The sequence below is a fragment of the Centruroides sculpturatus genome, unplaced genomic scaffold, assembly GCF_000671375.1.
Source record: "Centruroides sculpturatus isolate CEXI.00-Female unplaced genomic scaffold, Cexi_2.0 scaffold1369, whole genome shotgun sequence".
Lineage (NCBI taxonomy): Eukaryota > Metazoa > Arthropoda > Arachnida > Scorpiones > Buthidae > Centruroides > Centruroides sculpturatus.
In genome coordinates, this window is record NW_019385515.1 from 155,755 (window position 1) to 180,340 (window position 24,586).

Sequence of the window (24,586 nt, forward strand, 5' to 3'; positions counted from 1 at the left end):
TTGCACACACATTTATCACAATAGCAGCAGAAATGGGCAAAATGGTTTTGTAACCTGCAATTAATTAAATTATTTACTGTCATTTTAAATAAAGATTTTTTTTAAGCTGGATTTTTGACAGTTCACTATTATGATCGCATCAGCACAAAGTAAACAGAAATTATATAGGTTACTGGCAAGGTCCAAAAGATCAGCAGTCCTAGGACCATCTATGCAAAGTTAAGATTGCCAATATTGTTTTATGCATTGTCTGAAATAAAACTTAAACATTTCCATTTTCCATAAATTGTGATGAGGAATCCAAACATGTAATAAAAAAAAGAGGTTCTATGACTGTTTTCAAGATGCAGTAGAGACAAAGTGTCAATGTCAGTGCTCCCTGATGTGATTGACCATGACTAATGGAATTTAGGAGGAAAAAAAAGAAGCACCATGCATGTCTAATGAAAAATTGGTGCCAAAAATGAACAAAGCAATTGATGCTGAGTGAATGTAAGGATTTCTTCTCTGTGAAAGACAAGTGTAAAAATTGTCTTATTGTGTGGCCAGCAACCATTTTCTTCTGATCATATACATACACACTCTCTTTCTCTCTCACTCACATACATATCCATACACATTCAAATTCTTGTCAGTGCTTGGATTAGATGAAGCAAAAGATTTATATGTACTAATACTAATTAAAATTTTTTTAACTAGGTATTTTGTAGGAAGACAAAACCAAACTCTGCAGCATACGTTTTTCTGTTTTGGCATCATGTGAAAAAACAATTGTGGTGACGTGCTTCTAACACTTTGTCTAAAGCAGTTTAAAACACACAGATGTATGGCAACAGGCCTTGCATGTTAAATGCCAAAATAAAAAATTGTCATAGACATCAATATAAATTGAGAACGATAAGAAACTTGATTGACATGTAGTGTTTGACCAGCCTACAATTTGCAACTGACCAATAGACTTTACGTGGCAAACTTTGACCTTGAATATTTCCACCATAGATTGAAATTCAAAGTTCTGGTTTGTCAAGTCAACCTTGCCAAGTTGTACATATTTGTAAAAATCACATTTAGTGGTGGTGGATGCTTTAAACTTCAATTGCAAACAAAACACTTTCTGACATATGCAGAACTCCTTAATTACAAAAACACAACACTCCACCTTGATTCTATCATGACACAGAAAATTCATGCAGTGTCCCTAGTGCTATCAAGTAAGTCTTAGGTTAAATCATTCATATGTATTTTAGTAAGGTATAGAAGTTTTGTTTGTTCTCTTTTTATCGACATGTTTCAATTCCTATAAGTAAGGTTCATTCTTCAATAAAGTGTTCTACAAAACCCTCTCTTGTTTTTCATCACATGCCTATTCAACCCAATAAAGTAGGCAATGTGTGAACAAAATTATCACATTTGGACATTGTCCAATTTTTTTTTATGCAATCTTAAGTTTTCCTAGTTTGTTTCTGGGCAAAGCCCAAAATAAAACTTTATTTCAGACAGTGTGTAAAATACTGTTGGCAATCTTAATTAACCAAAATAATCAACACCTAATCCGTTGCCGAGGGAGTTTATTTAAAAAACAAACGTTTTCAATCTACTCCATAGATCATCTTCAAGTTAAAACAAATATGGAATAACCGCAAAAAATAGAACATTAAATTCAAAATTCAAAAATATCGACAACTGAGTAACTAAGTAAAATAATTTAAGTGTAAAAATAAATAACATACAAAAATAAATAAGTAATAGTATAAGCCATTAACAGTTAACAAAAATTATAAATGCTCTCATAACGTGAATTGCGAATCAAGTCATCATTCATAAGCCATTTGTAAGTCTTTTAATACCAAACTTTCCATGCTGAGGGTAGGCCTTCTGCATCTCTGGCATTTATACATTTATCATCAAGTTTGCTTCTGTATATTTCCATTTTTTCGGCAGTCTTCGCTAAAGTCTTCGGATTAGGTGTTGATTATTTTGATTATTAATTTGCCGAGTACGTTTTCTGTTCAAGGCAATCTTAACTTTGCCTAGGCAATCCTAGAACTGCTGATCCTTCAGATCTTGCCAGTAGCATATATATAATTGAATATAATGGTGGCATATACCATATACAAGTATATACAATCTGTTTACCAATAATAGAACATATTGTGAGTGCCTAGAAACTATTATTTTCATGTCACTTTAATAAAACTTGGTAATATATTTTATAGCAAAATATCAACTATTATTGCACTAGTTTGCAGAAAAATGATTAATGAACAAAAGATTGTTCAACATTAATAGAACAGTTTAACATGTGATAAATTAAAATCAATAGATAATTTTGCTACTATTTTTGGTGACAAGCTTAAAAGTTCAGTCAGACATTGATGTGGTCAAAGATTGCAGTCTTTCTTGTGGAATATTATCCTCATGCTTCAAAGAGAGCAGCCTTCAGTTTGAAGAGAATATTATATTGCTTTCTATTGCCATAAATTTAGAAAAGCAAGATGCTCCAAAGATTCTCAGTGGACAGGCTTATTAGTGGTAGTAACTTACTTTAAGCACATGTTGCAGTATTACTATTGTCTGAGTGCTGATTTCACTAACAGTTGTGTATCAAGACCAAAACATGCATATGAAGAACATTCTTAATTGTAATGGAAGAAGTGTTTAAAAACAATCCAAATCAGAACAAAAATCAAAAAATGAAAATTGAGCTAGCATACCCTACAACTCTGGTGAAGACAGAAGAAAAGAAAATAACCACAACTATAAATAAGACAAAAGGACTACTTCCCAAGGCTTTTTACTGGACTTGCATAGTACTGTATTGATACTAACCTAGATATAATTTATAATCCTAATAATAATTTGGTATTATTGTACTTCTAAGATATATTGTAATGTTGGTTATAGTCACCATAGACTATGTATTTTGTATGTTCTCCAATTGAAAAGGGCCAGTAAGGTTGAAATGCATTTTGGAGAGATTAATTAAATACACTGGGAGTATAATAAGCCTGTTTGTTAGTCCTAAGTAACTATGTTTTTGTAATTAAATAATACAGGCAAAAGCTTTTTAATATATTCTCAGTAGAGTTTAATAAATCTTGTTGAAGGGCAACCAGTTTGAAAGTTCTTGCTCTGTAAAAAAAATACATAGAAGCTGCATGAATCTGAAATCTTATCTATCAATTCTCTATAAGTTTAAAGCTGTTCTGAACAAGCTCCCAAGAGTTGTTTTTGCTTTCAATAAGCCTGTCTTTTCATTTCATCCAAATCCAGCCCAATCCATCACCAGTCACCCTTTTCAAGCATTGCTTTTGATCTAATCTCTTGTCTGCTCAATAATAATTAAAATCATTGAATTCATTAAAATTCTACTTTTTCTCATCCTATAAGACTACTCCATACCATCTTTCTCCTCTTTCAAAGTTATTTCTGACAAACTGTAATTGAAGTTATTTTGTTTCTTAATTAAAATGCCTCAATGTCCTTAACTTACTATAATATAATATACAGGTATATTAAATAAAACAAAAAATTGTTTTCTGTGAAACTCTGTAGCATTATCTGTAAAGCCAGTATAATAAGTCCTGATATTAGAAAATACGTACTTGTAGACGAAAATTTATATTATTTTGTTTCTCCTTAAACCAGTTGCTGGTGTTCATTTTGATAAAAGTAACATTGTTGATCTCAAAACAGTGTGTACTGTTGATTTGCTGAAACTCAGCTTCAACTCATTTTTGACTTTTTGAATGGATATCTCTTCTTGAGGTGCACATTAAAAAATTGCACATGGCTCTCTTGGTATAGTCGAACTCTTGTTTTGCTTTCCTGTTCACTGATCTTTATTATTGATACTTTGAGACTGTTGAATGAGATCTTTCCCAAATTTTAAGACATACAAGTCATGTTTCTCCTTTCAAGGTGAAATACATCTGTTTTCCTCTTCTCCTCTTCAGTTCGGTTCTTTCCACATCCCATTTTTAAAAGTACAGTTGACCCCTCTATAACACTGTTGATTATTTCATTTTATATGAATTCCCTGTTGTACGAGTCACTTAGATTTTACAAATACGTGTGCCGGCTTATGAACGGCTCACGTATTTGTAAACTCTAAGTGACTCATACAACAGGGAATTCATATAAAACGAAATAATCAACAGTGTTATAGGGGGATCGACTGTAATGCACTGTAAGACCTATTAAACTTTTCTTTTCACTCTTTGAATGTGATTTTATGCAAATTTCATAATTTAAATCATTATTTGATAATTAATTCTGATTAGTACATGTTCTATTAATGCTGGAACATCCTGATTTTGATAACAGTATGTCCTCTTTTTTATTAATTATTTTTCTCCAAACTCATGCAATAATAGTTGGTATTTTGCTATAAAAGTTATTAACAAATTTCATCACAGTTACATCAAAATAATAGCTTTTCTAGGCAATCACAATACCTTCTATTATTGTTCAACAAATTGAATACCAAATAAAATATAAAGTTAGTCTAATATTATTTATTCTCTTTTAAATTAAAAGTAATAATAGTGTATGAAAATTTAAACTATTAGGTCAAATTTGCAGTTTGTTTAGTGTACTAACTCTCACACAACCTTTAAACTACAGCAAAAAATACAAACTATAAATAAAACAATATAAAAACGCAATGAAAATAACATAGAACAAAAAATACAGTGATACTTTGGTTTTAATTGATAATCCATCCAAAAACAATGCTTCCACATGATCTCTTTCTTCACCTCTAATGTTGTTTTCACTCTCTTCCTTTTTGCCTTTACACCTACACTAGCTTTCTTAAGTGCTATAGTGGCTTATGAAATTAAGAAAAGCAGAGGAAATAATACACAATGCAAGAAAACGCACCAAAGTCAAAGAACAGTTTATCACAAACTTATGCTGTGCTGCCAGCTCCACAGATTAGACACATAGATGGTCAGCTTTGAGATCATGTGACTAAAGATATTCAGCACACCATTGGCTGAAGCATGGTACTACAATGATTATGTGATTTACATTTTCCATTAACCACAAGTGATGTCAATAATTTCGATTCCAATTTGCCATGTCTAGACCTGTGGTTTCCAATTTATTTAAAAATGAAAAATAGAGTTAAATGCATAATTTATGAAAGCAAAAATTTGCCATTGTTCACTTTTCCTGAAAATCAGAAAAATAATTAAATTTGTTTTTTGTTTTTTTCTGGCTTACAGATACCCAAGTTTTTCTAAAAGACGTTCGTTAAAAGTTCTTGCATTTAATTAATATTGTTAAATATAATGCCAAATGTCGATTACGTACTATATTAGTGTGAAATAATAAAAAAATTATATTTAATAATAAATTTCTCTTATTTAATTTGAGTTAAGCATCTTCAAACACAAATTTTTGGATGTCATTTATATTATGCAAATGTCAATTAATGTGATTTTTATTACTTAAATTGATTTAAATTCAATTGTGATGGGTAACAAAAAACGGTAATATCTTACTCACATGCACATTGAAATCTAATCTGGATAGCAACATCACTGATGGTTTGTGTTGTGATGTATAATGATGCGAGGTAATCGCAATGTCACTAACATCTGGATCAATAATGCTGTCACTAATTGGTCAGGCCATCAACTTTAACACAGGAAGTATAGAGAGCTCATGGTTTGTGTTTAATCTGTGGCTGGCTCTTGACAAGCAGCTTGTTCGGCAACCAAGGTAAATATGAAGTTCAAAATTTTGTTTTTAAACTGAACTGTTTGAAAAGTGAGGCATTCAAAACTCAAGACTTGACTGTGTTTTTTGAAAATGTGTTGTAAATGTACTTGTATATTATAAATACTCATAACAATGATACAGATTTCAATAATCACTTTGTAGTACAGGAAATAAATAAATAGATATCAAAGAATATGATAATAATAACTATAATAATTGAATTTTTAAACACTAATGGAGACATTAGTGCAACTAATGCAACTAATGAAGACATTAATTGCAAAATAGTTCATAATGCAACTAATGAAGACATTAATTGCAAAATAGTTAAGCAAAACTATTAAAAATAAGATTAAAATATTCATAAATTTATTCTAAAAATAACAATTTAATGCTGTTATTATATAATAAATTGGAAATATTCAATTTGGATCTAACTAAAAAGCTTAAATTTATTGTTATTAATTATTCAAATTCATTACAGTCTTACTACAAAAAAAATTTATCATATTTGCAGCAAAAGAACTTACCACATATGTAAAAATGAATCTACTGTGACATAATTTAAGATGTTTTAATAAACAGTATAATTCTATACAATTCACAGAACACCACGGACAATGTAAATCATCTCTCGCTTCAGTTTGCTGACGTGTATTGTTGTTATATTGAAACTGATAGAAAATGTGAAGCTTTTTCTTTGGTTTATCTGTTTCTCCTTCCATCTTGACTATAAATGGATGAAAATAATCTAAAATATTTGCATAAATAATGTAAGTTATATTTTATTTAAATAAATTAACAAGAATAAAATAAAAGTAAAACAGGAAAAACATACTGTGATCTAATTGACATTTGCTTAGTGAAAACTGTTCCTCCGTTGAGCCGATAGTTTGTGGCATCTCCACGATACCGTTAATCAGACTATCATTCCACGTAAGATGAAATGTTACTAGAGGTCCTTTATTAAATACATCAAAAGAACCATTGACCTGTAAATAATGGAAAATTCTTTATTCTTTACACAAAAAATATGTAGCAATGTCCAATGAGCAAAATAAGCAACCACACACATCAACAATAAAAATAAAAAAATATATAATAACAGAACAATGAAAATTTTTCCATAAACCAAGTATTAAAAATTTAATCACACAGAATTTATACACAAGATTGTCAAAATTAAACTTTCACAACTCAAAGGGCTCTGGAGTATGTTCTACTGCTCAAAATGAAACATCATTCGGACAACAAGTACTTCAGATGATGTCTTTGCCATTTATAAAATAAAACAAAAAGTCACTGATAGGTGGTGCTGGGACTATACAAATCACAGTTACAAATGATCACTATGTGCTCCATTCGCAAAAGCACGTTTTCCACTGATGAATGCAATGAGTCCACTTAATCATGAGAACACGCCAATTAACTCTTCTTTTAGATCTAATACAAATGAACATCTTTCACAATAGACCCAGTCTTTCAAAAAATCTCATAGCCAGAAGTCATATGGGGCTAAATAAACTATCAGTTAATATTATTTTAATACCTTCTCTTTACTATCTGCTAATGTTTCCCACGAGGACTTTTTAGGAGATGTTTGATGTCCGCATTCTTGTAGGACTAGCTGATATTCGCCATCCGAGAGCAAACAGCGTTGCTGTTTGTCGTAAACGACTAACTCTGCTCCAAACTGACGAAATTCGTCAAACTGTCCTTTGCCATTTTTTCTTTTTTTATGAGGGGGCTCTTCTGTAATTGAAAGTAAAAAAAAAATTTAACTTTTCAATATTACAACTAATTATAAACAAAGTTTTACATTGATAGCAGTACAGATCACAAACAATATGTTATTTCTGTTGCAAACTGAATGGTTTTCAGATATAACAATAAAGTATAGTTTTTTTATTTCCTTAAAGAAATAAGATGTTAGTTATACTTTGTAAATAACCTATTTACATTTTAAAATTTTCTATATTCTATACAATTTTTTTTTCTTATTTTATCATCATATATTCTAATACGAATCAGAACAATAGAAAGAAAGTATAGTTAAATTTTCCTGTTTATTTTCACAATGTCAATTAATCCACAAAAATTTGAATACTGATTCTCCTAACATTTTCTTAGTCTATTATGGAAAATTTTTCTGATATTTCTGAAATTATACAAAAGACTGTGCATTAGTTGCATATTATATGCATTTGTAACAATAACATGTATATAATCCAATGTATTTCATATAAGTTACTTATATTATCATAATTGTAATAACTACAAAGATATACTAATACTTTCTTGTAAGACTTTCATATAACTTCTTTCTAAATTTTGTTTATTGTTTAATGACATACAAGGTGAGTCATAAATACTGAAGATATAATAATTTTATCACTGTAGTTACAAAGGAAGTCAAGTATGAAGAACTGGATGAAACCTTTTCTTTGTTGATGTTGAAAAATCATTTTCAAGGTCACTTATGTTGTTACTTTTTAATGAGGAGAGGTAATGCAAAAGAAAGTTACAATGACAAAGTTAAAAAGCACTATTTAACTAGTCTTAAACCATTTTTTTGGATTCAAATAAATATTTTTAGGACTGCTTAATTTGCATCTTTAAACTTATCAGGAGTAAAAATTATGTTGTTTTACTTGAATTTTCAGGGTTATACAAAGCAAAATCATTTTTACTCCTGATAAATTTAAAGATGCAAATTAAGCAGTCCTAAAAATATTTATTTGAATCCAAAAAATGGTTTGACTAGTTAAATGGTGCTTTTTAACTTTGTCATTGGAACTTTTACATTACCTCTGCTCATTAAAAAGTGATTTAAAAATCATTTTTCAACATCAACAAAGAAACAGTTCCATCCAGTTCTCCATACTTGACTTCCTATGTGACTACATTATTTTGGAATGAAAAAGATGCAAGAACTTTCAACTCACTCTGTACATAGTATAAATCAAAATTATGTGAGAATAGAAACATTTATTGAACAAAAACTATCAAACACAGCAATATGAAATATGCATTATTTGAAATAGTAACTTAAATGGTTTTTGCTTCTACTTTAATTATGAAAGTTAGATGTGTGTACCACATGTTGCATGGCATGCATCAAAACAATACATGATTTCTTGCCAAGCAGAAACTGATATCTGGTGTTCAATTTTTTTTTTTTACAATTCAGTACATGCAATCTTTTGAATTGATCGCGTTTTGTGGCAAAGGCCAATATGTAAACACTGCCCATTACCTCCAGAGAAAAAATCTAGGAATTAAAATCTCGTGATCCAGCAGACCTGGCCATATGACTTGTTTGTCCTATCCTTCTACCAAAATACTGAATGTTCAAAATCCTTTTGAATGTCCAATATCTTGTAATGAATGTGTGGCAACGCTCCATCTTGCCAAAAGATGGGATTGGGTCTGTTGTTCAGAGGCCGTGGCAAAAGCCACAGATCCGACGTATCATGGCATACTAAAGGTCCATAAACTATCTTTTGTCATGACATAAAAACACTTCAATCCACTTGCAATTTTGTGCTAATGGTAGCTATCAAAACTAACTTGTGCAAGCATAATCTGAAACTCTGAGTTCCTGTTTCAAATACTGCATGTTGTACTTTCCTATTGCTAATTGTTTTTGTAAAAATATTCAGAAATTACTCACATCATTTTGGCCAACCCTGTATATATACATAAAAATTCATTCATTAATTAATAAACTATATATACATGATAATTGAAGTCATATAATGAAGCCATTTTGTAGCATTTTTTTAACATATGTACACAAGTATAAAAATACAGCAATGCTTTACTTGCACTGAGACTACTAAGTGGCTAAGCCCAGGAACAATATCCATGAAAGCAAATGTGAATAGTATTGAGACAAATCTGAGAAAATAATAATAAATAAGACTCATTGCACAAAAATCACATTAAAAAATACAATGCAGACTGATCTCAAAACTTTTATATATTTTTTAACAGCTAGCATGTTAACATATGTTACAGAAATAGTTTTCACAGATTTATCTTGAAATTTTGTGTTTAATTGAATTATAACTTTTTGCACAAAATAAACATTTTATGTTTTAAATATGAAAATAATGATTGTTATTTTATGACTATGTTTTGGAAATTAAATTTATGTAGATTCCTCAAACACAATTTGAAGTCGTGCGTTTGATAATGGACACAGTGTCATCGTTTACTAGTTTTCACGAGTATTTTACAACTAATTTTTAAAAATGTGTGAAGGAAAACTAATACTTATTAACTTTATAGAATTCAGAATTAACTATACAATTATATTATTACTCTAAATTAAAAAATAATAAACAGACAAAGTAAAATTAAATGATTCATTTTAAGATTTTCTGATATTCCCCCCAAAAAATCTTCTCTTACTTCTTTAATTATAAATAAATATAATAAAAGTTTGTAACTTAAATATGAAATATTTTTGAATTTAATAAGTATCTAAATATTAAATAAAAAATTTTGTGTCATAGTCTTTTAGTGCCTTTTTTTATGTTTCTGAAAATGATCTAACTTGAACTTAAAAATGTTAAAATTTCAATTAAATTTCCTTTTTTTTTTAAAAAATAATTTAAGATAATTAAAACAAATATTTAGAATACAATATTCAATAAAATTTCAATTTTATGACAAGTAAATTATATAAATTATCATAGAAAACGATTGTAAAGTTAAAACAATTTCAATATATTTAATTTTATACTTTACCTGAATCACTCAATTCACCATTACATATACCATTTAGTTTAATCCTTCCACCTGTAACAACAACACGTAACAACAAAACGTAAGACTTGACTAGATGACCATTATTAAGGCTGAAGCTATCACTTGGGACGGAAAGAGCGGTTGCCTTGGCAGGAGGATGATCTGGATCAGGATTTCTTGGTACTTCACATCTACCAACTGAAAATGTTAAAACTTAAAATTTCATTATTTAATAAATAGTAATGATTAAACATAATGAGTACAACCATACAAAAGCATAAATATTTTGTTGATTTCAATTGTACATACTGAAGTTGGAGTGATTCAGATGATTGTCCAAAGTGAAGAATAGCAAAGATTTCTTATATGTTTTTTTATATCTACATTCACTGGTTCTGGGGTTCACTTAGTTTTGTATTGTATTCATTGTTTAAGAATGACCTTGACAATCAAAGTCAGCTAGCTAAATAATTAATGTCATGCACTAGTGGCTACACATACAGTGGTGGCCAGAAGTTTAGCAATAGACGAACAAAATCTACATTAGACAAATAGCATGTTAAACTCCATGCCAAATATTATATAATAGTAGATACAAACATATATGCACTGTCAGATGGCATTAAAATCTTTTTTCTAATGCAAGTTAATTTCAATGATGCAAAATTGTTGTCGTCAAGCTAGCAAACATCTCCAATTTAGAATGGAACATTGCTATATGCAGTATAACATCCTCAACATTTCAAAATTCTAAACAAACGGTGAGAATGTTATACTGCATGTAGTGATGTTCTGTTCCAAATTTGAGATATTCACTAGCATAATGATGACAATTTTGCATCATTGAAAGTACAGTACTTGTATCATAAAAAAGATTTTAATGCATCTGACAGTGCATGCATGTATCTAGTATTAACTTGCATTAAATTAATAACAGATAAAGCGTCAATGTTTATTTTTGTTCACACAATAAATAGTAAACAAACAAACAAATCTAAAAAATGCTGTAAAATAATTTAATACAAAATTATTTATTAAAGAGTTACATGTGAATTAACATTAATATCCTCGACAATAAGTTTAGCAACAACTGTGCTTTTAACAAAAACACAGACTTAATATATAAAAGCCAAATGATTGTTGGATTAGATTGGACTATATTACTGCTACAATTAATAATTAAAACAGGGTTGTGGAATTGTGTAAAAATCTACAGACTCCAACTCCAACCAGGGTAGGACTTGTTATCAAAACAGACCCAGAAATTCTGATGTCATCATACGACCTCAGAATAAGAGATTCAATAAATAGAGTTTTAATAAAATAGAACGTAGAAACTTTTTTATTCCAAAGTTAAAAGACTACTCTAAGTAATGACACAGTTAATACATAAATACGTATTTGATAATTTTTACTTTCCCAGCTGTTATATATAATGGAGGGAAAGTGTAGCAATTGGTCAAAAAATGACCTCTCCTAAATTTTTACATTTTTTGACTCAGGACACCTGGAAATGTCCAGATATGCAAAAGATTCAATTTTTTTTTCCTGTATGTATGGATTGTTTGGGTGGAGTATGATTTTGTTCACCCAGTTTGAAGTCTAATAACTTCTGTGATTTTTAAATCGGAGTCAGATGGTTTAACACAGGAGTTATTAAGCTTCAAAGTGGTTGAACTAAATCGTGCCCCCATACACATTATAACATCTCAGGAAAGAACATCTTTAATGGGTTTTACTGTACTATTATAAAATGACAAAAAGCTTAATTTTGAGGGTAAAGACGAGTTTTATATAAAAGAAAAAATTGTGAATGCTAATAACGAGTAAAATAGTCAAAACAGACTGGAGATGACACAACTCCTTCTATGTTTCCATCTTGTCTACCTTTAATAGCATTAATGCCTCTTTATACATAAGCTACTGTGCCAAATTTAGTTTCTTAAACTTTACTTCAAAAACTTTAGTTTGTTTACTGCATTCAACCACATTAGACTTGTAAAGGAGTCAATGTCCGATCGTTATTTTATGTTTTGGGGCGTTATTTTTATTCAATTATTTTCTTTTCGGGGTTCTTTTTTTTTTGTTAAGGACAAACTCCTAAGCACCAGTGACCATGAAAGAAAAAGCAAACTTACAAGGAGAGCCTACGGCTTTGGGGTAACGGATTTTGATGATCTTTGGTGTAGAGGTAGTACACCATGTGAGTGTACTACCTGTAAAATACTAAAGTGCAATACTCAAATATAATCGAGAAAATCAAACTTAAAGTTTTGTTAGCACTTTATATATAAATTATACGTATTTCTATTCGAGCGTCCTGTGGCAGAGTGGTAACGAGTCTGATTCATAAGCTTGAGTTCTCGGGTTCGATTCTCGCGTATAATTTTTTTTTTAATTCATAAATACTTATAATGTATTTATTTATTTACTCATTCATTTATTTCTTATTATTTATTTATTTTAATTTAATTTCTACTATTCCAAGTCTAATATTTTTATACTTTTGTTGACAATAACGGCGCATTCTTGACACCTATGTGTCAACTTTCCCATCTAATTGTTATCACTAACGGTGACCGATCTAATTCTCACTAGGAGCGTTTTTTCTATCGGAGTTCTTTTTCACTCACTCTTTAACAGTTCGTTTCTAAATTTCGACACGAATAGACGTATTTGTGTAGTAAAACTTATTTTGAAAAATTATTTTATAATCAAAAAATGTCGTCAAGAGAAGCAAGTTCTTCACGTTGTGACGAAAAAACTGTTGATGATAACTCTTTATACAGTGATGTAAAATACTAACTTGTAAAGTGCAAAACTCAAATATAACCAAGAAAAACGAATATAATTTATTGAAGCAATATTATATAATTACATATCATTGTCAGATGTACATGATCGTGAATGATACTTATGATAAAAACATTCAAAACAAAAATTCTGTCTACACCAAGAACAACAAATAAATGCTGCTTTTTTAAAAGGTATCATCAACAGTTTTTTCGTCACAACGTGAAGAACTTGCTTCTCTTGACGACATTTTTCGATTATAAAATAATTTTTCAAAATAAGTTTTACTACACAAATACGTCTATTCGTGTCGAAATTTAGAAACGAACTGTTAAAGAGTGAGTGAAAAAGAACTCCGATAGAAAAAACGCTCCTAGTGAGAATTAGATCGGTCACCGTTAGTGATAACAATTAGATGGGAAAGTTGACACATAGGTGTCAAGAATGCGCCGTTATTGTCAACAAAAGTATAAAAATATTAGACTTGGAATAGTAGAAATTAAATTAAAATAAATAAATAATAAGAAATAAATGAATGAGTAAATAAATAAATACATTATAAGTATTTATGAATTAAAAAAAAAATTATACGCGAGAATCGAACCCGAGAACTCAAGCTTATGAATCAGACTCGTTACCACTCTGCCACAGGACGCTCGAATAGAAATACGTATAATTTATATATAAAGTGCTAACAAAACTTTAAGTTCGATTTTCTCGATTATATTTGAGTATTGCACTTTAGTATTTTACAGGTAGTACACTCACATGGTGTACTACCTCTACACCAAAGATCATCAAAATCCGTTACCCCAAAGCCGTAGGCTCTCCTTGTTAGTTTGCATCGATGCCTGATCCTGGAACGACATCTTATGTAAATTAAGACAGTGCGGAGCTGCACTCGAGGTACAATAAAAAGCGGCACATCCACGACGGAGAAGTAGCTTCAGGTGACTGCTGTAGGAGCGATGGCGGTGATAAACTAGAGGAAATAGTATCTTTTACTGTAAAATCATATTTTTTGAGGTGGAGATAAAATATTTTTGATGATTAGAAATACGTACAAGTTTCTTTGATTATTGATTTTGTTACTACTTTACAATTAGTTAACTTTTTGTTCGGGTCAATTAACCCATTATTATTTTTTGTTGTCAATAGAATTAAACTAAGTGTGTGTTGTGAACAAAGCATACAAGAAGGTTGGTCTTTGTTTGAAAAGAACAAGCATTTTCAATTATATGTAGTGTTAAAAAGTTTTTTGAGTGAGGATTATTTGTTTATGGACATATAAGCATCAATATTGTCATTATAGGCAGTCTGGATTTGACTGACTATAAAGATGACATTGATGCCACTCAGCTAAGCTAGTTTATGGACAAACACTACACTTGCCTGGAAAATTTTTTGTAAACACCAACAACAGTATAATAGAAACATCTGATTTTTTTCTCTGATCTCTGGTGCAGAATGAGAAGATTACATCCTGTTTCACCACACAGTCACAACATGCACGAAACATTTGTGTTTCGAGATGTACAAAACTGTTCGCATGTCTTTGTATGTTGCCACATATAGACCTCTGCAATCCCCATATGACAGATCATTCAAAGTTATTCAATGCTCTAGCAAGACATTCAAGGTCAACATCAATGGCAAGGAACAGCATCAACTGGCTTAAACCAGCTTTCACCACTGACTCAACAGACCCTACATCATCATGCCTCCCAACCGGCAAGAAAAAGGAAACCCCACAAACAAGCCCAGATACAACCAAACTATCTGTCACAACCCATTCCAGATGGTAAGTGCACTTCAACTTAAAACATTGTTAGCACTTGCTGAGGGCATAAACGCCTATGAATGCCACCAGAAGGCCTCATGCAGTAATGACGCCAGTGACATTGAAAAACAATCACTTTTCCTCTGACAACTTATGAAGATAAGGTGTACATCGACAGAGATCCGAACAGCTTCAACCTTATGTCAGAATACAATGTCCAACACTATTGCCAGACTATAACAGAAATGATAAAGACATTAAATTATTTAAATATAGTTTGTGTATCATAAAAAAAGAAGAAATTTTTGTTTTAAATTTAATGATTTTCTCTGACTAACTTTGTTCAAATTCCATGACCCTCAACTCCTTTACAGTATGACACATTGATGAAATAAAACAACATTTGACTTACTATGCACATATGCTTCTCCAACTTTTTAATCACTTTTTTGAATTAACAATTATATATTTTTTTTATAATTTCCATATTATTAAATCTGTAGACTGTTATTTTCACAAAAATGATAGAGACATTTTCCTCTATTATTAACAGTGAAATCCTTCAAAACTCAAGGCAATTTGTCGATCACCAGTAAAAAATAATAAATAATCTAAATAATCAAATTATAGCACTAAAATCTGCACACAAAATCAAGTTAGTTCCATGTAATTTTCTATAAGCAACAAAATATTCTTGAAATCATCATCATAATTAGGCAGAATATATGACACTATTAGATGGATATTGGTTAAGTCTTCAGTATCAAGCTGTAAAATCAGCACAAATCGTGACTGAAATATCAATTTAACTTCAGAGACTGCATCTACTCTAAGATCAACAATTAATTCACCACTGGGTCTTCCAGGACCCTCACAGCTATAAGCTATCTGATGATAAATTTTATAATCATTAGAAAACATTGATAAATTAAGAGAGATGTATGCCACATTTCTACCAGACAGAACATATCCATTCTGTACATCAGATTCCAGAAGTTAGGAAAGCAATATTTATTATTTAAACCTTCAATATTATAAAATAGAAGTTTCATATTATCATTATTATCCAAGTACAGAATTTTATATTCATCATCCTTATCCTTTTCATCATTGTACTGTTTATCATTGTAAACTATATTGCTAAAAAAAATTGTTCTCCATCTGGCTGGATAATTTCACCTTTGTAATTACACACAAATGTCTTATCATCTTTGATTAATCTATTATATTTTAATTTAATATTCCTAGCTCCTTTTGAATACATTTCTTTACTGTAAAGCCTTCATTTGTTTTTGATAGTTCTTGTATTTGTCAAGTAGTCTTTGTTAATTAATACATTTAAACCTTTTAAATTACTAACATTTTAATATACTTTTTATCTTCAAAACTGATCAACTCACAAATAATTAATCTTTTTCCATTTGTTTTAAATTTTCAAAATCTAGAAGCATGCTTAATGTTCATATCTGTAACCTTTAAGTTATCACTAAAAAATTTCTGAACCTTAAATAAGCTATCGTTCATTTTATTATTATCCTCAAGACCCGAGATTACAATATTATTTCTTCTTTCTTTATCTTCTAACCTCATTAACTTTTTATGCAAATTATTATGTATTGCATCAATTTTATCGCTTTTAACATAACCTTATGGTCATAAGGTTATGTTAAAAGTGATAAAATTGATGAAATTATGTTATGTTATATTGATGTCATTATGTTATGAACATAACCATAATGATTTATCACTTTTAACATAACCTTTTTCTCTATCAGTTCAAGGACAAAGAACCTGGATTCAAAATCTATCAAAGCAATGTCTATATTTTCAATCCAAGCTTGCATTCTACCGAAATGCTCTAAAACAATTTGTAATTTACTATTTGGAGAAGCTTGTAATTTCAACAACAGTAGAATTCCTTCTTGAACGTTAATCTCCTTTTTGGCACTTATATAAGACAAGATCAGCTGTTCTGTTGACTCACCTGAAATATTCTCTTCGATTCCCATTCGTTTTCTTATATTTTGTGGAGATCCATCTTGAGATAATGATGAGAAAGTTTTTCCTTTCTTAGATGAAAATTCTGTCATTTTCCAAGAAAAAGGCAAGAATGAGTTTATAATAAAAAAAAAATAATAAAACAAAACAAAAAACAAAAAAACCCCTATTTTCTTCTGTATCTCAAAAACCACTGATTTTCAAGATCATCCATCAAGATCACTGACTTACATCTTTCTATTTTTAATGGTTTTCAAGAAACAACTACTGAATTCTACTTATGAATCACTCTATACCAGTGGTCTCCAAAGTGGAGTAAATGTACCCCAGGAGGTATGCAAAGTGATACTTGGGGGGTATGCCAAGTTTCCCTTCAAAATATTGCATGTGTGTCCTATACAGTCAAAATACTATTATTCTAATTCAAAATGTAAATTTGTATTTTAAAAAAAAAAAAAAAAAAAAAAAATCACCAAACACCTGATGCTGAGAAATGTTTATTAAACATTAACGTTTTCGACCTAATACGATAGGTCATCTTCAGATGCACTGAAATTCAAATGTATTTTGAACTTAACATTTAAACAACAGAATGTTCAAACACTTTTACATTTAAATTTAAAACAAAATACTAGATAAATTAACAAATAAATAATAAAATAAAATCAAAATATACTAAATGAACTAACACAATAATGATGTAAGTAATATAAAATAAATACATAAAAATGCCTCTATTATATTATCTATATCGTTATTGTGTTAGTTCATTTAGTATATTTAGTTATTTATTGTGTTTGAATGTTCTGTTGTTTAAATGTTAAGTTAAAAATACATTCGCATTCCAGTGCATCTGAAGATGGTCTATTGTATTAGGTCAAAAACGTTAATGTTTAATAAACATTTCTCAACATCAGGTGTTTGGTGATTTTTAAAAAAATTTTAAAATATTTTAAAGAGCTGAGTAAGATATTTGGTTCGTAAATTTGTAATTTAATTTAAATGTATTTATATTGTTTAAAATAAATAATAATAAATAATTTGATTTTTGACTACACACACACACATATATATATATATGGGTTACAACTTATAATTATTTTCGTCTTAGGAGTATGTGATCAAAAAGTTTGAAGATCACTGCTCTATACATACAAACATCTCAAAACCAATGTTATTAATCAAAGCCAAATAATTACAGAGCTATTTTTTTGCTACTATTTTAATTATTAATAATTAAAATTTAATTATTAATACAGTAGAAACTTGATAATTCATCACAATCGGGACTGAGGGATGACAAATTACAGAAATTGACAAATTATAGAAAATTCTAGAAACAATAATTAAAACACATTTTGAAATACTTTTGTAGTTTTAATTAATGCTATATATATAACTTATAACCTATTTTTTATAATAACGTTTGAAAAACATTTTATCAAAACTATGAATATAACTTTAAAAAATACTTCATTATACTTTCAATCTTGCCAGAATGTTTAAAAACTTGTTCTTTTTCTCTATGTATGTGTGTACATATTACATTTTAAAAATTGCATGAATTTTAAAATATTTTTTTGCATCCCTTTGTAATTGTAAGTTGTACACATGTCACATTAAGATTAAGTTTGGAATTTTTGCCTCATTTTACTGTTTGCAACCATTCGATGCATTTTGATAACATTTCCTTGGAATTAAAATGTAAAGAATTAGATTATGTCGTCTTAGTCATCATTATCTGCTTCTTCATTGTTTATGTCCTTGTTTGTTATTTGCTCTATTATTTCATTGTTTTCATCACTGTTACTTCTGTTAAGTGCATATGATGGCTAAATTTTGTTCCAACTTAGAGATAGTGTTCCACTTTAAACATTATTCTGTGTTCGATAATGCCGAGAATTACATATTTAATAGTGTATTGTTGCTAAAATTCATACTCATATCACAAAAAATAGATTATTAAACAAATATTTTCCAGTAGCAACGCTTTAAATTTTCAATCACTCCCTGAACCATGGGCTGAATCAGAGATGTTGTGTTGGGAGGAAAAAAGACACATTTTATATCTTTATCAACTTCTAAGTCATTCAACAGATGTGCTGGAGCATTGTGTATAATTAAAAAAATTTTTTCCGGTAAATTTTTAGATTTAAGATATAATTTCATATGAACAGCATTACAAATCAGATTGTAAAATTTCTTAATCTATCAATGCGTTTTTTGGGCATAATAATCAACAGGCAATAATTTTTGATTAAAATTTTTTAGAGCTCTTGGTTTCTTAACTTTCCCAATCATTCTTAATGAAAGTTGTGATTTCCATCAAAAATTTGTCTAAAAGCATCTAAAAATAACTTCCTTTGAAGGTAAGAAATTATAGAACATGACAAATTATCAAGTTTCTACTGTAGTAGCAAAAAATAGCCTGATACATTATGACAATCATTTGGCTTTTGCTGTTATATTTACAATATAATAAAAAGGAGCAAACTCATTAAAAAGTAAAGATGTCAAAGAAAACCACCTATTTATACTGTTTTTAAAACCTCCATTAATCAACTGACTTTTTCTCCCCATAAATCACAGCAATAAATTTAAAATTTTTAGAAAGGAGTACTTTTCAAATTCAAATCTTGTTAACATATTACATATATACAGTTAAAATTTGTCAGCCAATCAAAAGCATATATTTCAATTTCCAAACATTAAATGAGGAGGAAAATTAGTTAGAAATTATTTAACTGTTGATTATGAAACCAAACTTAATAAATTTCATTTGTAATTTTGTGCAAAAGCTTGAAAAAGGCAGAAAATGATGCTAACTGAGGAAACGGGGTAAAAGGGTAAAAAAGAGTGCAAAATGGGTATTAAAAATTTGGTTTAAATGGATTTTCCAACAGTGATTCAAAAAACACAATCAGAACTGTGAAACTGATTAGCAACTCAAGTGAAAGTTTTATCATAGCCTATAGTCTCCAGGTCTAAATCCTATTGAAATGCTATGGAATGATATGACAATGATATAAAAAAGACAAAACCAAAAAATCTAACAAAATTGTTTGAAATAATAAAAGAAGTATAGGAAGTCATACCCAATGAACATTGAGAATGTCTTGAAGATTCCATGACACAAAGATGTGCTGCAGTAATTAAAAATTTTGGTTATCCAACAAAATATTAAGTTTCTCAAAAAATTTCTAAAAATGTTTTAAAAACCATATATTAAGTCTATGTTTCTGTTAAAAGCAAAAATGTTGCTATATTTTGATCAAGGTTATTAATTAAATATAGGACACTTCCATGTTGCGGCATTATTAACAGCAATTTGTTAAATTTCAGATTAATAACACCGCAACACAGAAGTGTTCTATATTAAATTTATAAAAGCTGGCATGAAGTGTACTATATGTTAATTGTAAAAGCCTTACTGTCCTTAAATTCTAATGTTATTGTTAATTGTCTACTTGGACTTTACTTATTAATAGGACTTAATACTGGTGTTTAAAGATTGGCACAGCAATGAATTATTACTACAGGTGATATAATAAAGAAATTTTGTTCTTTCCTGAACTAACTCTCATTGCTGTGTCAATCTTTAAACACCAGTATTTCAGAAACTATTACTACAGGTGATATAATAAAGAAATTTTGTTCTTTCCTGAACTAACTCTCATTGCTGTGCCAATCTTTAAACACCAGTATTAAGTCCTATTAATAAGTAAAGTCGAAGTAGACAATTAACAATAACATTGTACTATATGTTCATCAAGCTTATTAATGTTAATTCACAAAATTATTTAAATTTGTTTGTTTACTACTCATTGTGTGAACAAAAATAATCATCAATATTGCATCTATTCATCTAATGAATCTAATGTAAGTTTTTATTAATCTGCTGCTAAACTTTTGGTCACCACTGTGAAGTATATCAACTGTCTCCACTGTGCCTGTATTGCTGAAGAAGAGAATTTTACCATTTTTCTTAAACACACATATAAATAAACATTAACCCTTTGCTTCCAAAAGTACTGATCGATCATTACCCCCCATTGTTAAGCAAAACTTAGAGGGTAAAGATTCATTGTTACCCTAGTAAAAATCGACTTTTATAAAATTTATCAACAACAGATGTCAGCACTTGACAACACTGTCTTGTCTATTGCTATTTTACATATTTTTCTCAAGGTGGTGTTTTGTTGACTTAAAAAATTTTAATTAATGCTTTTTTTGCTATTTATTGTTGTCTGATAATTTTTTATTTCATTTTCAGCATATTCATGCAATAATATTACTTTAATAAGTTTATTTATGCTATAATAAGTCAACATGTTATAAATATTCAAGTTATTACCTTCAATTCTGACATTTTATATATATATTTTTTATTATCTAAAATATCAGCAAATGTTAAATGTATTACTACTGGTAAATCATATGTTTATTACAAAAATTTATATTCTTGTCGATTTGAAGTGAATAAAGTATATTATTTTATTATATTAGTTGATAGCATTATAAAGTTTTAATTTGAAACAAATGTTCGATAATTTCACAATGAATAAACATACATGAATAAATCTTATCTAGAGTTGTATAGAACAATATTCTACATTTATCTGGCTCATTGCCAGCAAAAAAAGAGATAAATAAACAATGTTAATTTTCACAAAAAGTTATGAATTATCAAGTTTAAATGTCAGTTCTGATATATATAATTTTTTTTAATATAAATTTTTCTAATAAAATGTATTGAAAAATAATGTATTTAAAACTAAAGATATTAATAAATGTACATGATTTTTTTCATATGAATATAATGATAATTTGATTTTTGGTGAATTTTTAAAATAATATCACCTGACTGACCTATATTGCCTTCGGACAGTTTACAAAATTAATGTAAACAAGATATTGGTCGCAAAGGGTTAAGCAGATATTTCTTTTTGAAACTGAATAATTGATTATATAAATTATTATTACATTATTTTCAAATTAAGTATGACTTTCTTTACCTGATATTTGCATAACTGGTGAAGAAATGTCCTTTCTCTTTTTATGACAGATTTTCAATAATGTTGCTTCTACTGTAACAGTTTCAGCTGTACCTATTAATATATTTAACAATTTTTAAAAATAGTTTAAACTTAAAGATTTCATTTTAAAAGATCATTAGAATAAATTCTAAAATCTAACAAAATTAAAAATGAAATCAAATAGCTTAATGCACAACAGCTATGTGAACTAATCTATTTTCCTTACAAAAACTACTTAGTTACTTATGACTAATGAACAGGCTTATTACACACCCAGCCTATTTAATTAACTTATCCAGAATGCATTTTGGCCTTATTGGCTACTATCACTTGGATAGCATACAAAAAACAGAGTCTATTGTGACAATTACCAACATTACAATATACGTTAATAGTACAATTATTACATACATCTTATTAATAGGATTCTAAATTATCACTAGGACAGTAACACAACAATACCAAATAAGTCCAGTAAAAACCTTGTGATTAATCCTGTCTTCTACACAACCATAAAGAAGAAGGACTATTCACAAGGTTAGCCAGTAGAAGATAGTCAGAGATAATGATGTAGTCTTAATAATTACACAACCAAAGTCCTTGTGTTAATAAAAAAAAGCAACATATATGACTCAGCTGGAAGATTATATTACTGCAACAAATTGCAAAGCAACATGGTCGATTTACACACACTGCATTAACAAAACATTTAAATTTGGAAACAGCAACAATACCATCCTTTGATACACCTAGCTTATTCACATTTGCAAAAACAAACAAATCAGGGAAACAATTGAGACCTATTGTGGATAAAGCTAGGTCCCACACAAAGCCATTAGAACCTAAGATACATATGTGTGGCCAATATTTCATGTAAGGTTATGATTTTGCATGCAATGATCTGCAAAACTTAGTTGATAAATTAAAAAAAATTACATTAGTTAATGATGAATATATCAGTATTAAATTTTCAGTCACTTTACCCCTCCATATAAATAGAACCATGAATTTGCAATTTTGCACATTAAGAGATTTTTTATTGAGAGAAGTAAGATCTGATGGTTTGCATCATAAGGAAATTTTAGAATATTTAATGCTATACATCACTTTTTAAATTCAACAATAGTAATTCTTAGTTTTTTCATCTTCAAATACTTATCAACAATAGTACTTACAAACAACAAAGAAAGTAACTGATGGGTAGCCCCCTTTTGGGGATCTGTGTGAATTAGCGATATGTAAACTAGAAAGCAAAATAATGTTGAAATTCATCCAGAATATATCATTATATAATAGATACTTAGACAATGTCCTCATTATTTGGTGAAATAAACCTTTTAGATATAGACCTTTTTTTAAATAGAATTAACATGAATCCATATGGTCTTACCCTGAAAGTGGAACAGCATAGCAACACAACCTTCCATTTTTTGGATATTAAAATCAAATTTAAAGAAGGGGCATACATATGAACTGAAATACATTCCTTTATTTATTCCAGCAAATTCAAATGATCTGTTTAGATATAAATTAGCTGCTTTTAAATCATTTGTTAGAAGGGCATTTACCCATTGCTCCAATATTAAGAATACAAACAGAGCTTAAGCAAATAAAAATAATAGTGCCAACACATGAGTACTCAATAAAACTTGTAGAGCATTTAACAAAGAAATATATATATGAAATGATACCACTAACTGGCAGAGAAGATACTTCAGCTGAGTCTTGAAACATAGTTGTGAAATATGACAAGCCACTGGAACCTATATACAGTAGATCCCCCTATAACATGGCGAAAAATTGCGACAATATTCGTATAAAGACTCTAAAAGGGATATGTAAAACGCGGTGAAACGTCATTGCCAACTTGCCATCGCGGACGAGTAGCCGAACTACTTTCCGCTGTCCAGTGCCACGCTACGGAGAGTTTAGGTGGGTAAATTGAGTTTACTATCGTCTGTGCAGTATTATATATAAATTAGGTACTTATATATAATTATATATTAACTTAATTTATTTTAACTTTATTATAATTATATATATATACTTTCTGCCGTCCAGCGCCACGCTACGGAGAGTTTAGGCGAGTAAGTTGAGTTTACTATCATCTGTACAGTATGTAAATTAGGTACCGTAAGTCTAATACAGCACTGTAATTTTATACATTTCTTGTGAAAGAAACATTTCTTATTTAACGGCCATAAAAATTATTTCTATTAATGATGTCTCCAAAGTTCAACAAAGTTTTCGCAGAAAAATAACATCAGAAATCACGGCTGCTGTTTGGTGCGCTGCTCCGTGACAAAAACAAGCTTAAGCAATGGCGACGTCGAACAGTGCACACTCGGTAAGTAATCCTACAATTTTTTGTTTATAGCAAAGTTTATATGGATTATTCCCAAAAAATTATACGTATTTTGGAAATGTTGAGTCGAATTAGTCTAGAATCGATTAATTTTATGGAAGAAAACCTTTCAAACAGCCGTAGTCCGTA

At 29.2% G+C, this 24,586-nt stretch overlaps 1 protein-coding gene across 4 annotated transcripts in view; it reads right to left on the bottom strand.

Moving 5' to 3' along the window:
• LOC111639711 (polycomb protein suz12-like) overlaps positions 1-24,586 on the bottom strand; it is a 58,013-nt gene that overhangs the window by 15,687 nt on the left and 17,740 nt on the right. The window contains exons 4-9 of one of the 4 annotated variants that reach the window (XM_023385646.1): positions 22,072-22,164; positions 17,043-17,141; positions 10,486-10,683; positions 7,280-7,482; positions 6,569-6,722; positions 6,261-6,460 (exon numbers count right to left, since the gene is read on the bottom strand). In XM_023385646.1, the coding sequence (XP_023241414.1) occupies positions 6,261-6,460; positions 6,569-6,722; positions 7,280-7,482; positions 10,486-10,683; positions 17,043-17,141; positions 22,072-22,164 (947 nt within the window). Of the gene's footprint in view, positions 1-6,260; positions 6,482-6,568; positions 6,723-7,279; positions 7,483-10,485; positions 10,684-17,042; positions 17,142-22,071; positions 22,165-24,586 lie in introns of all 4 variants that reach the window. The other 3 variants (XM_023385645.1, XM_023385648.1, XM_023385647.1) reach the window with 3 other exon arrangements.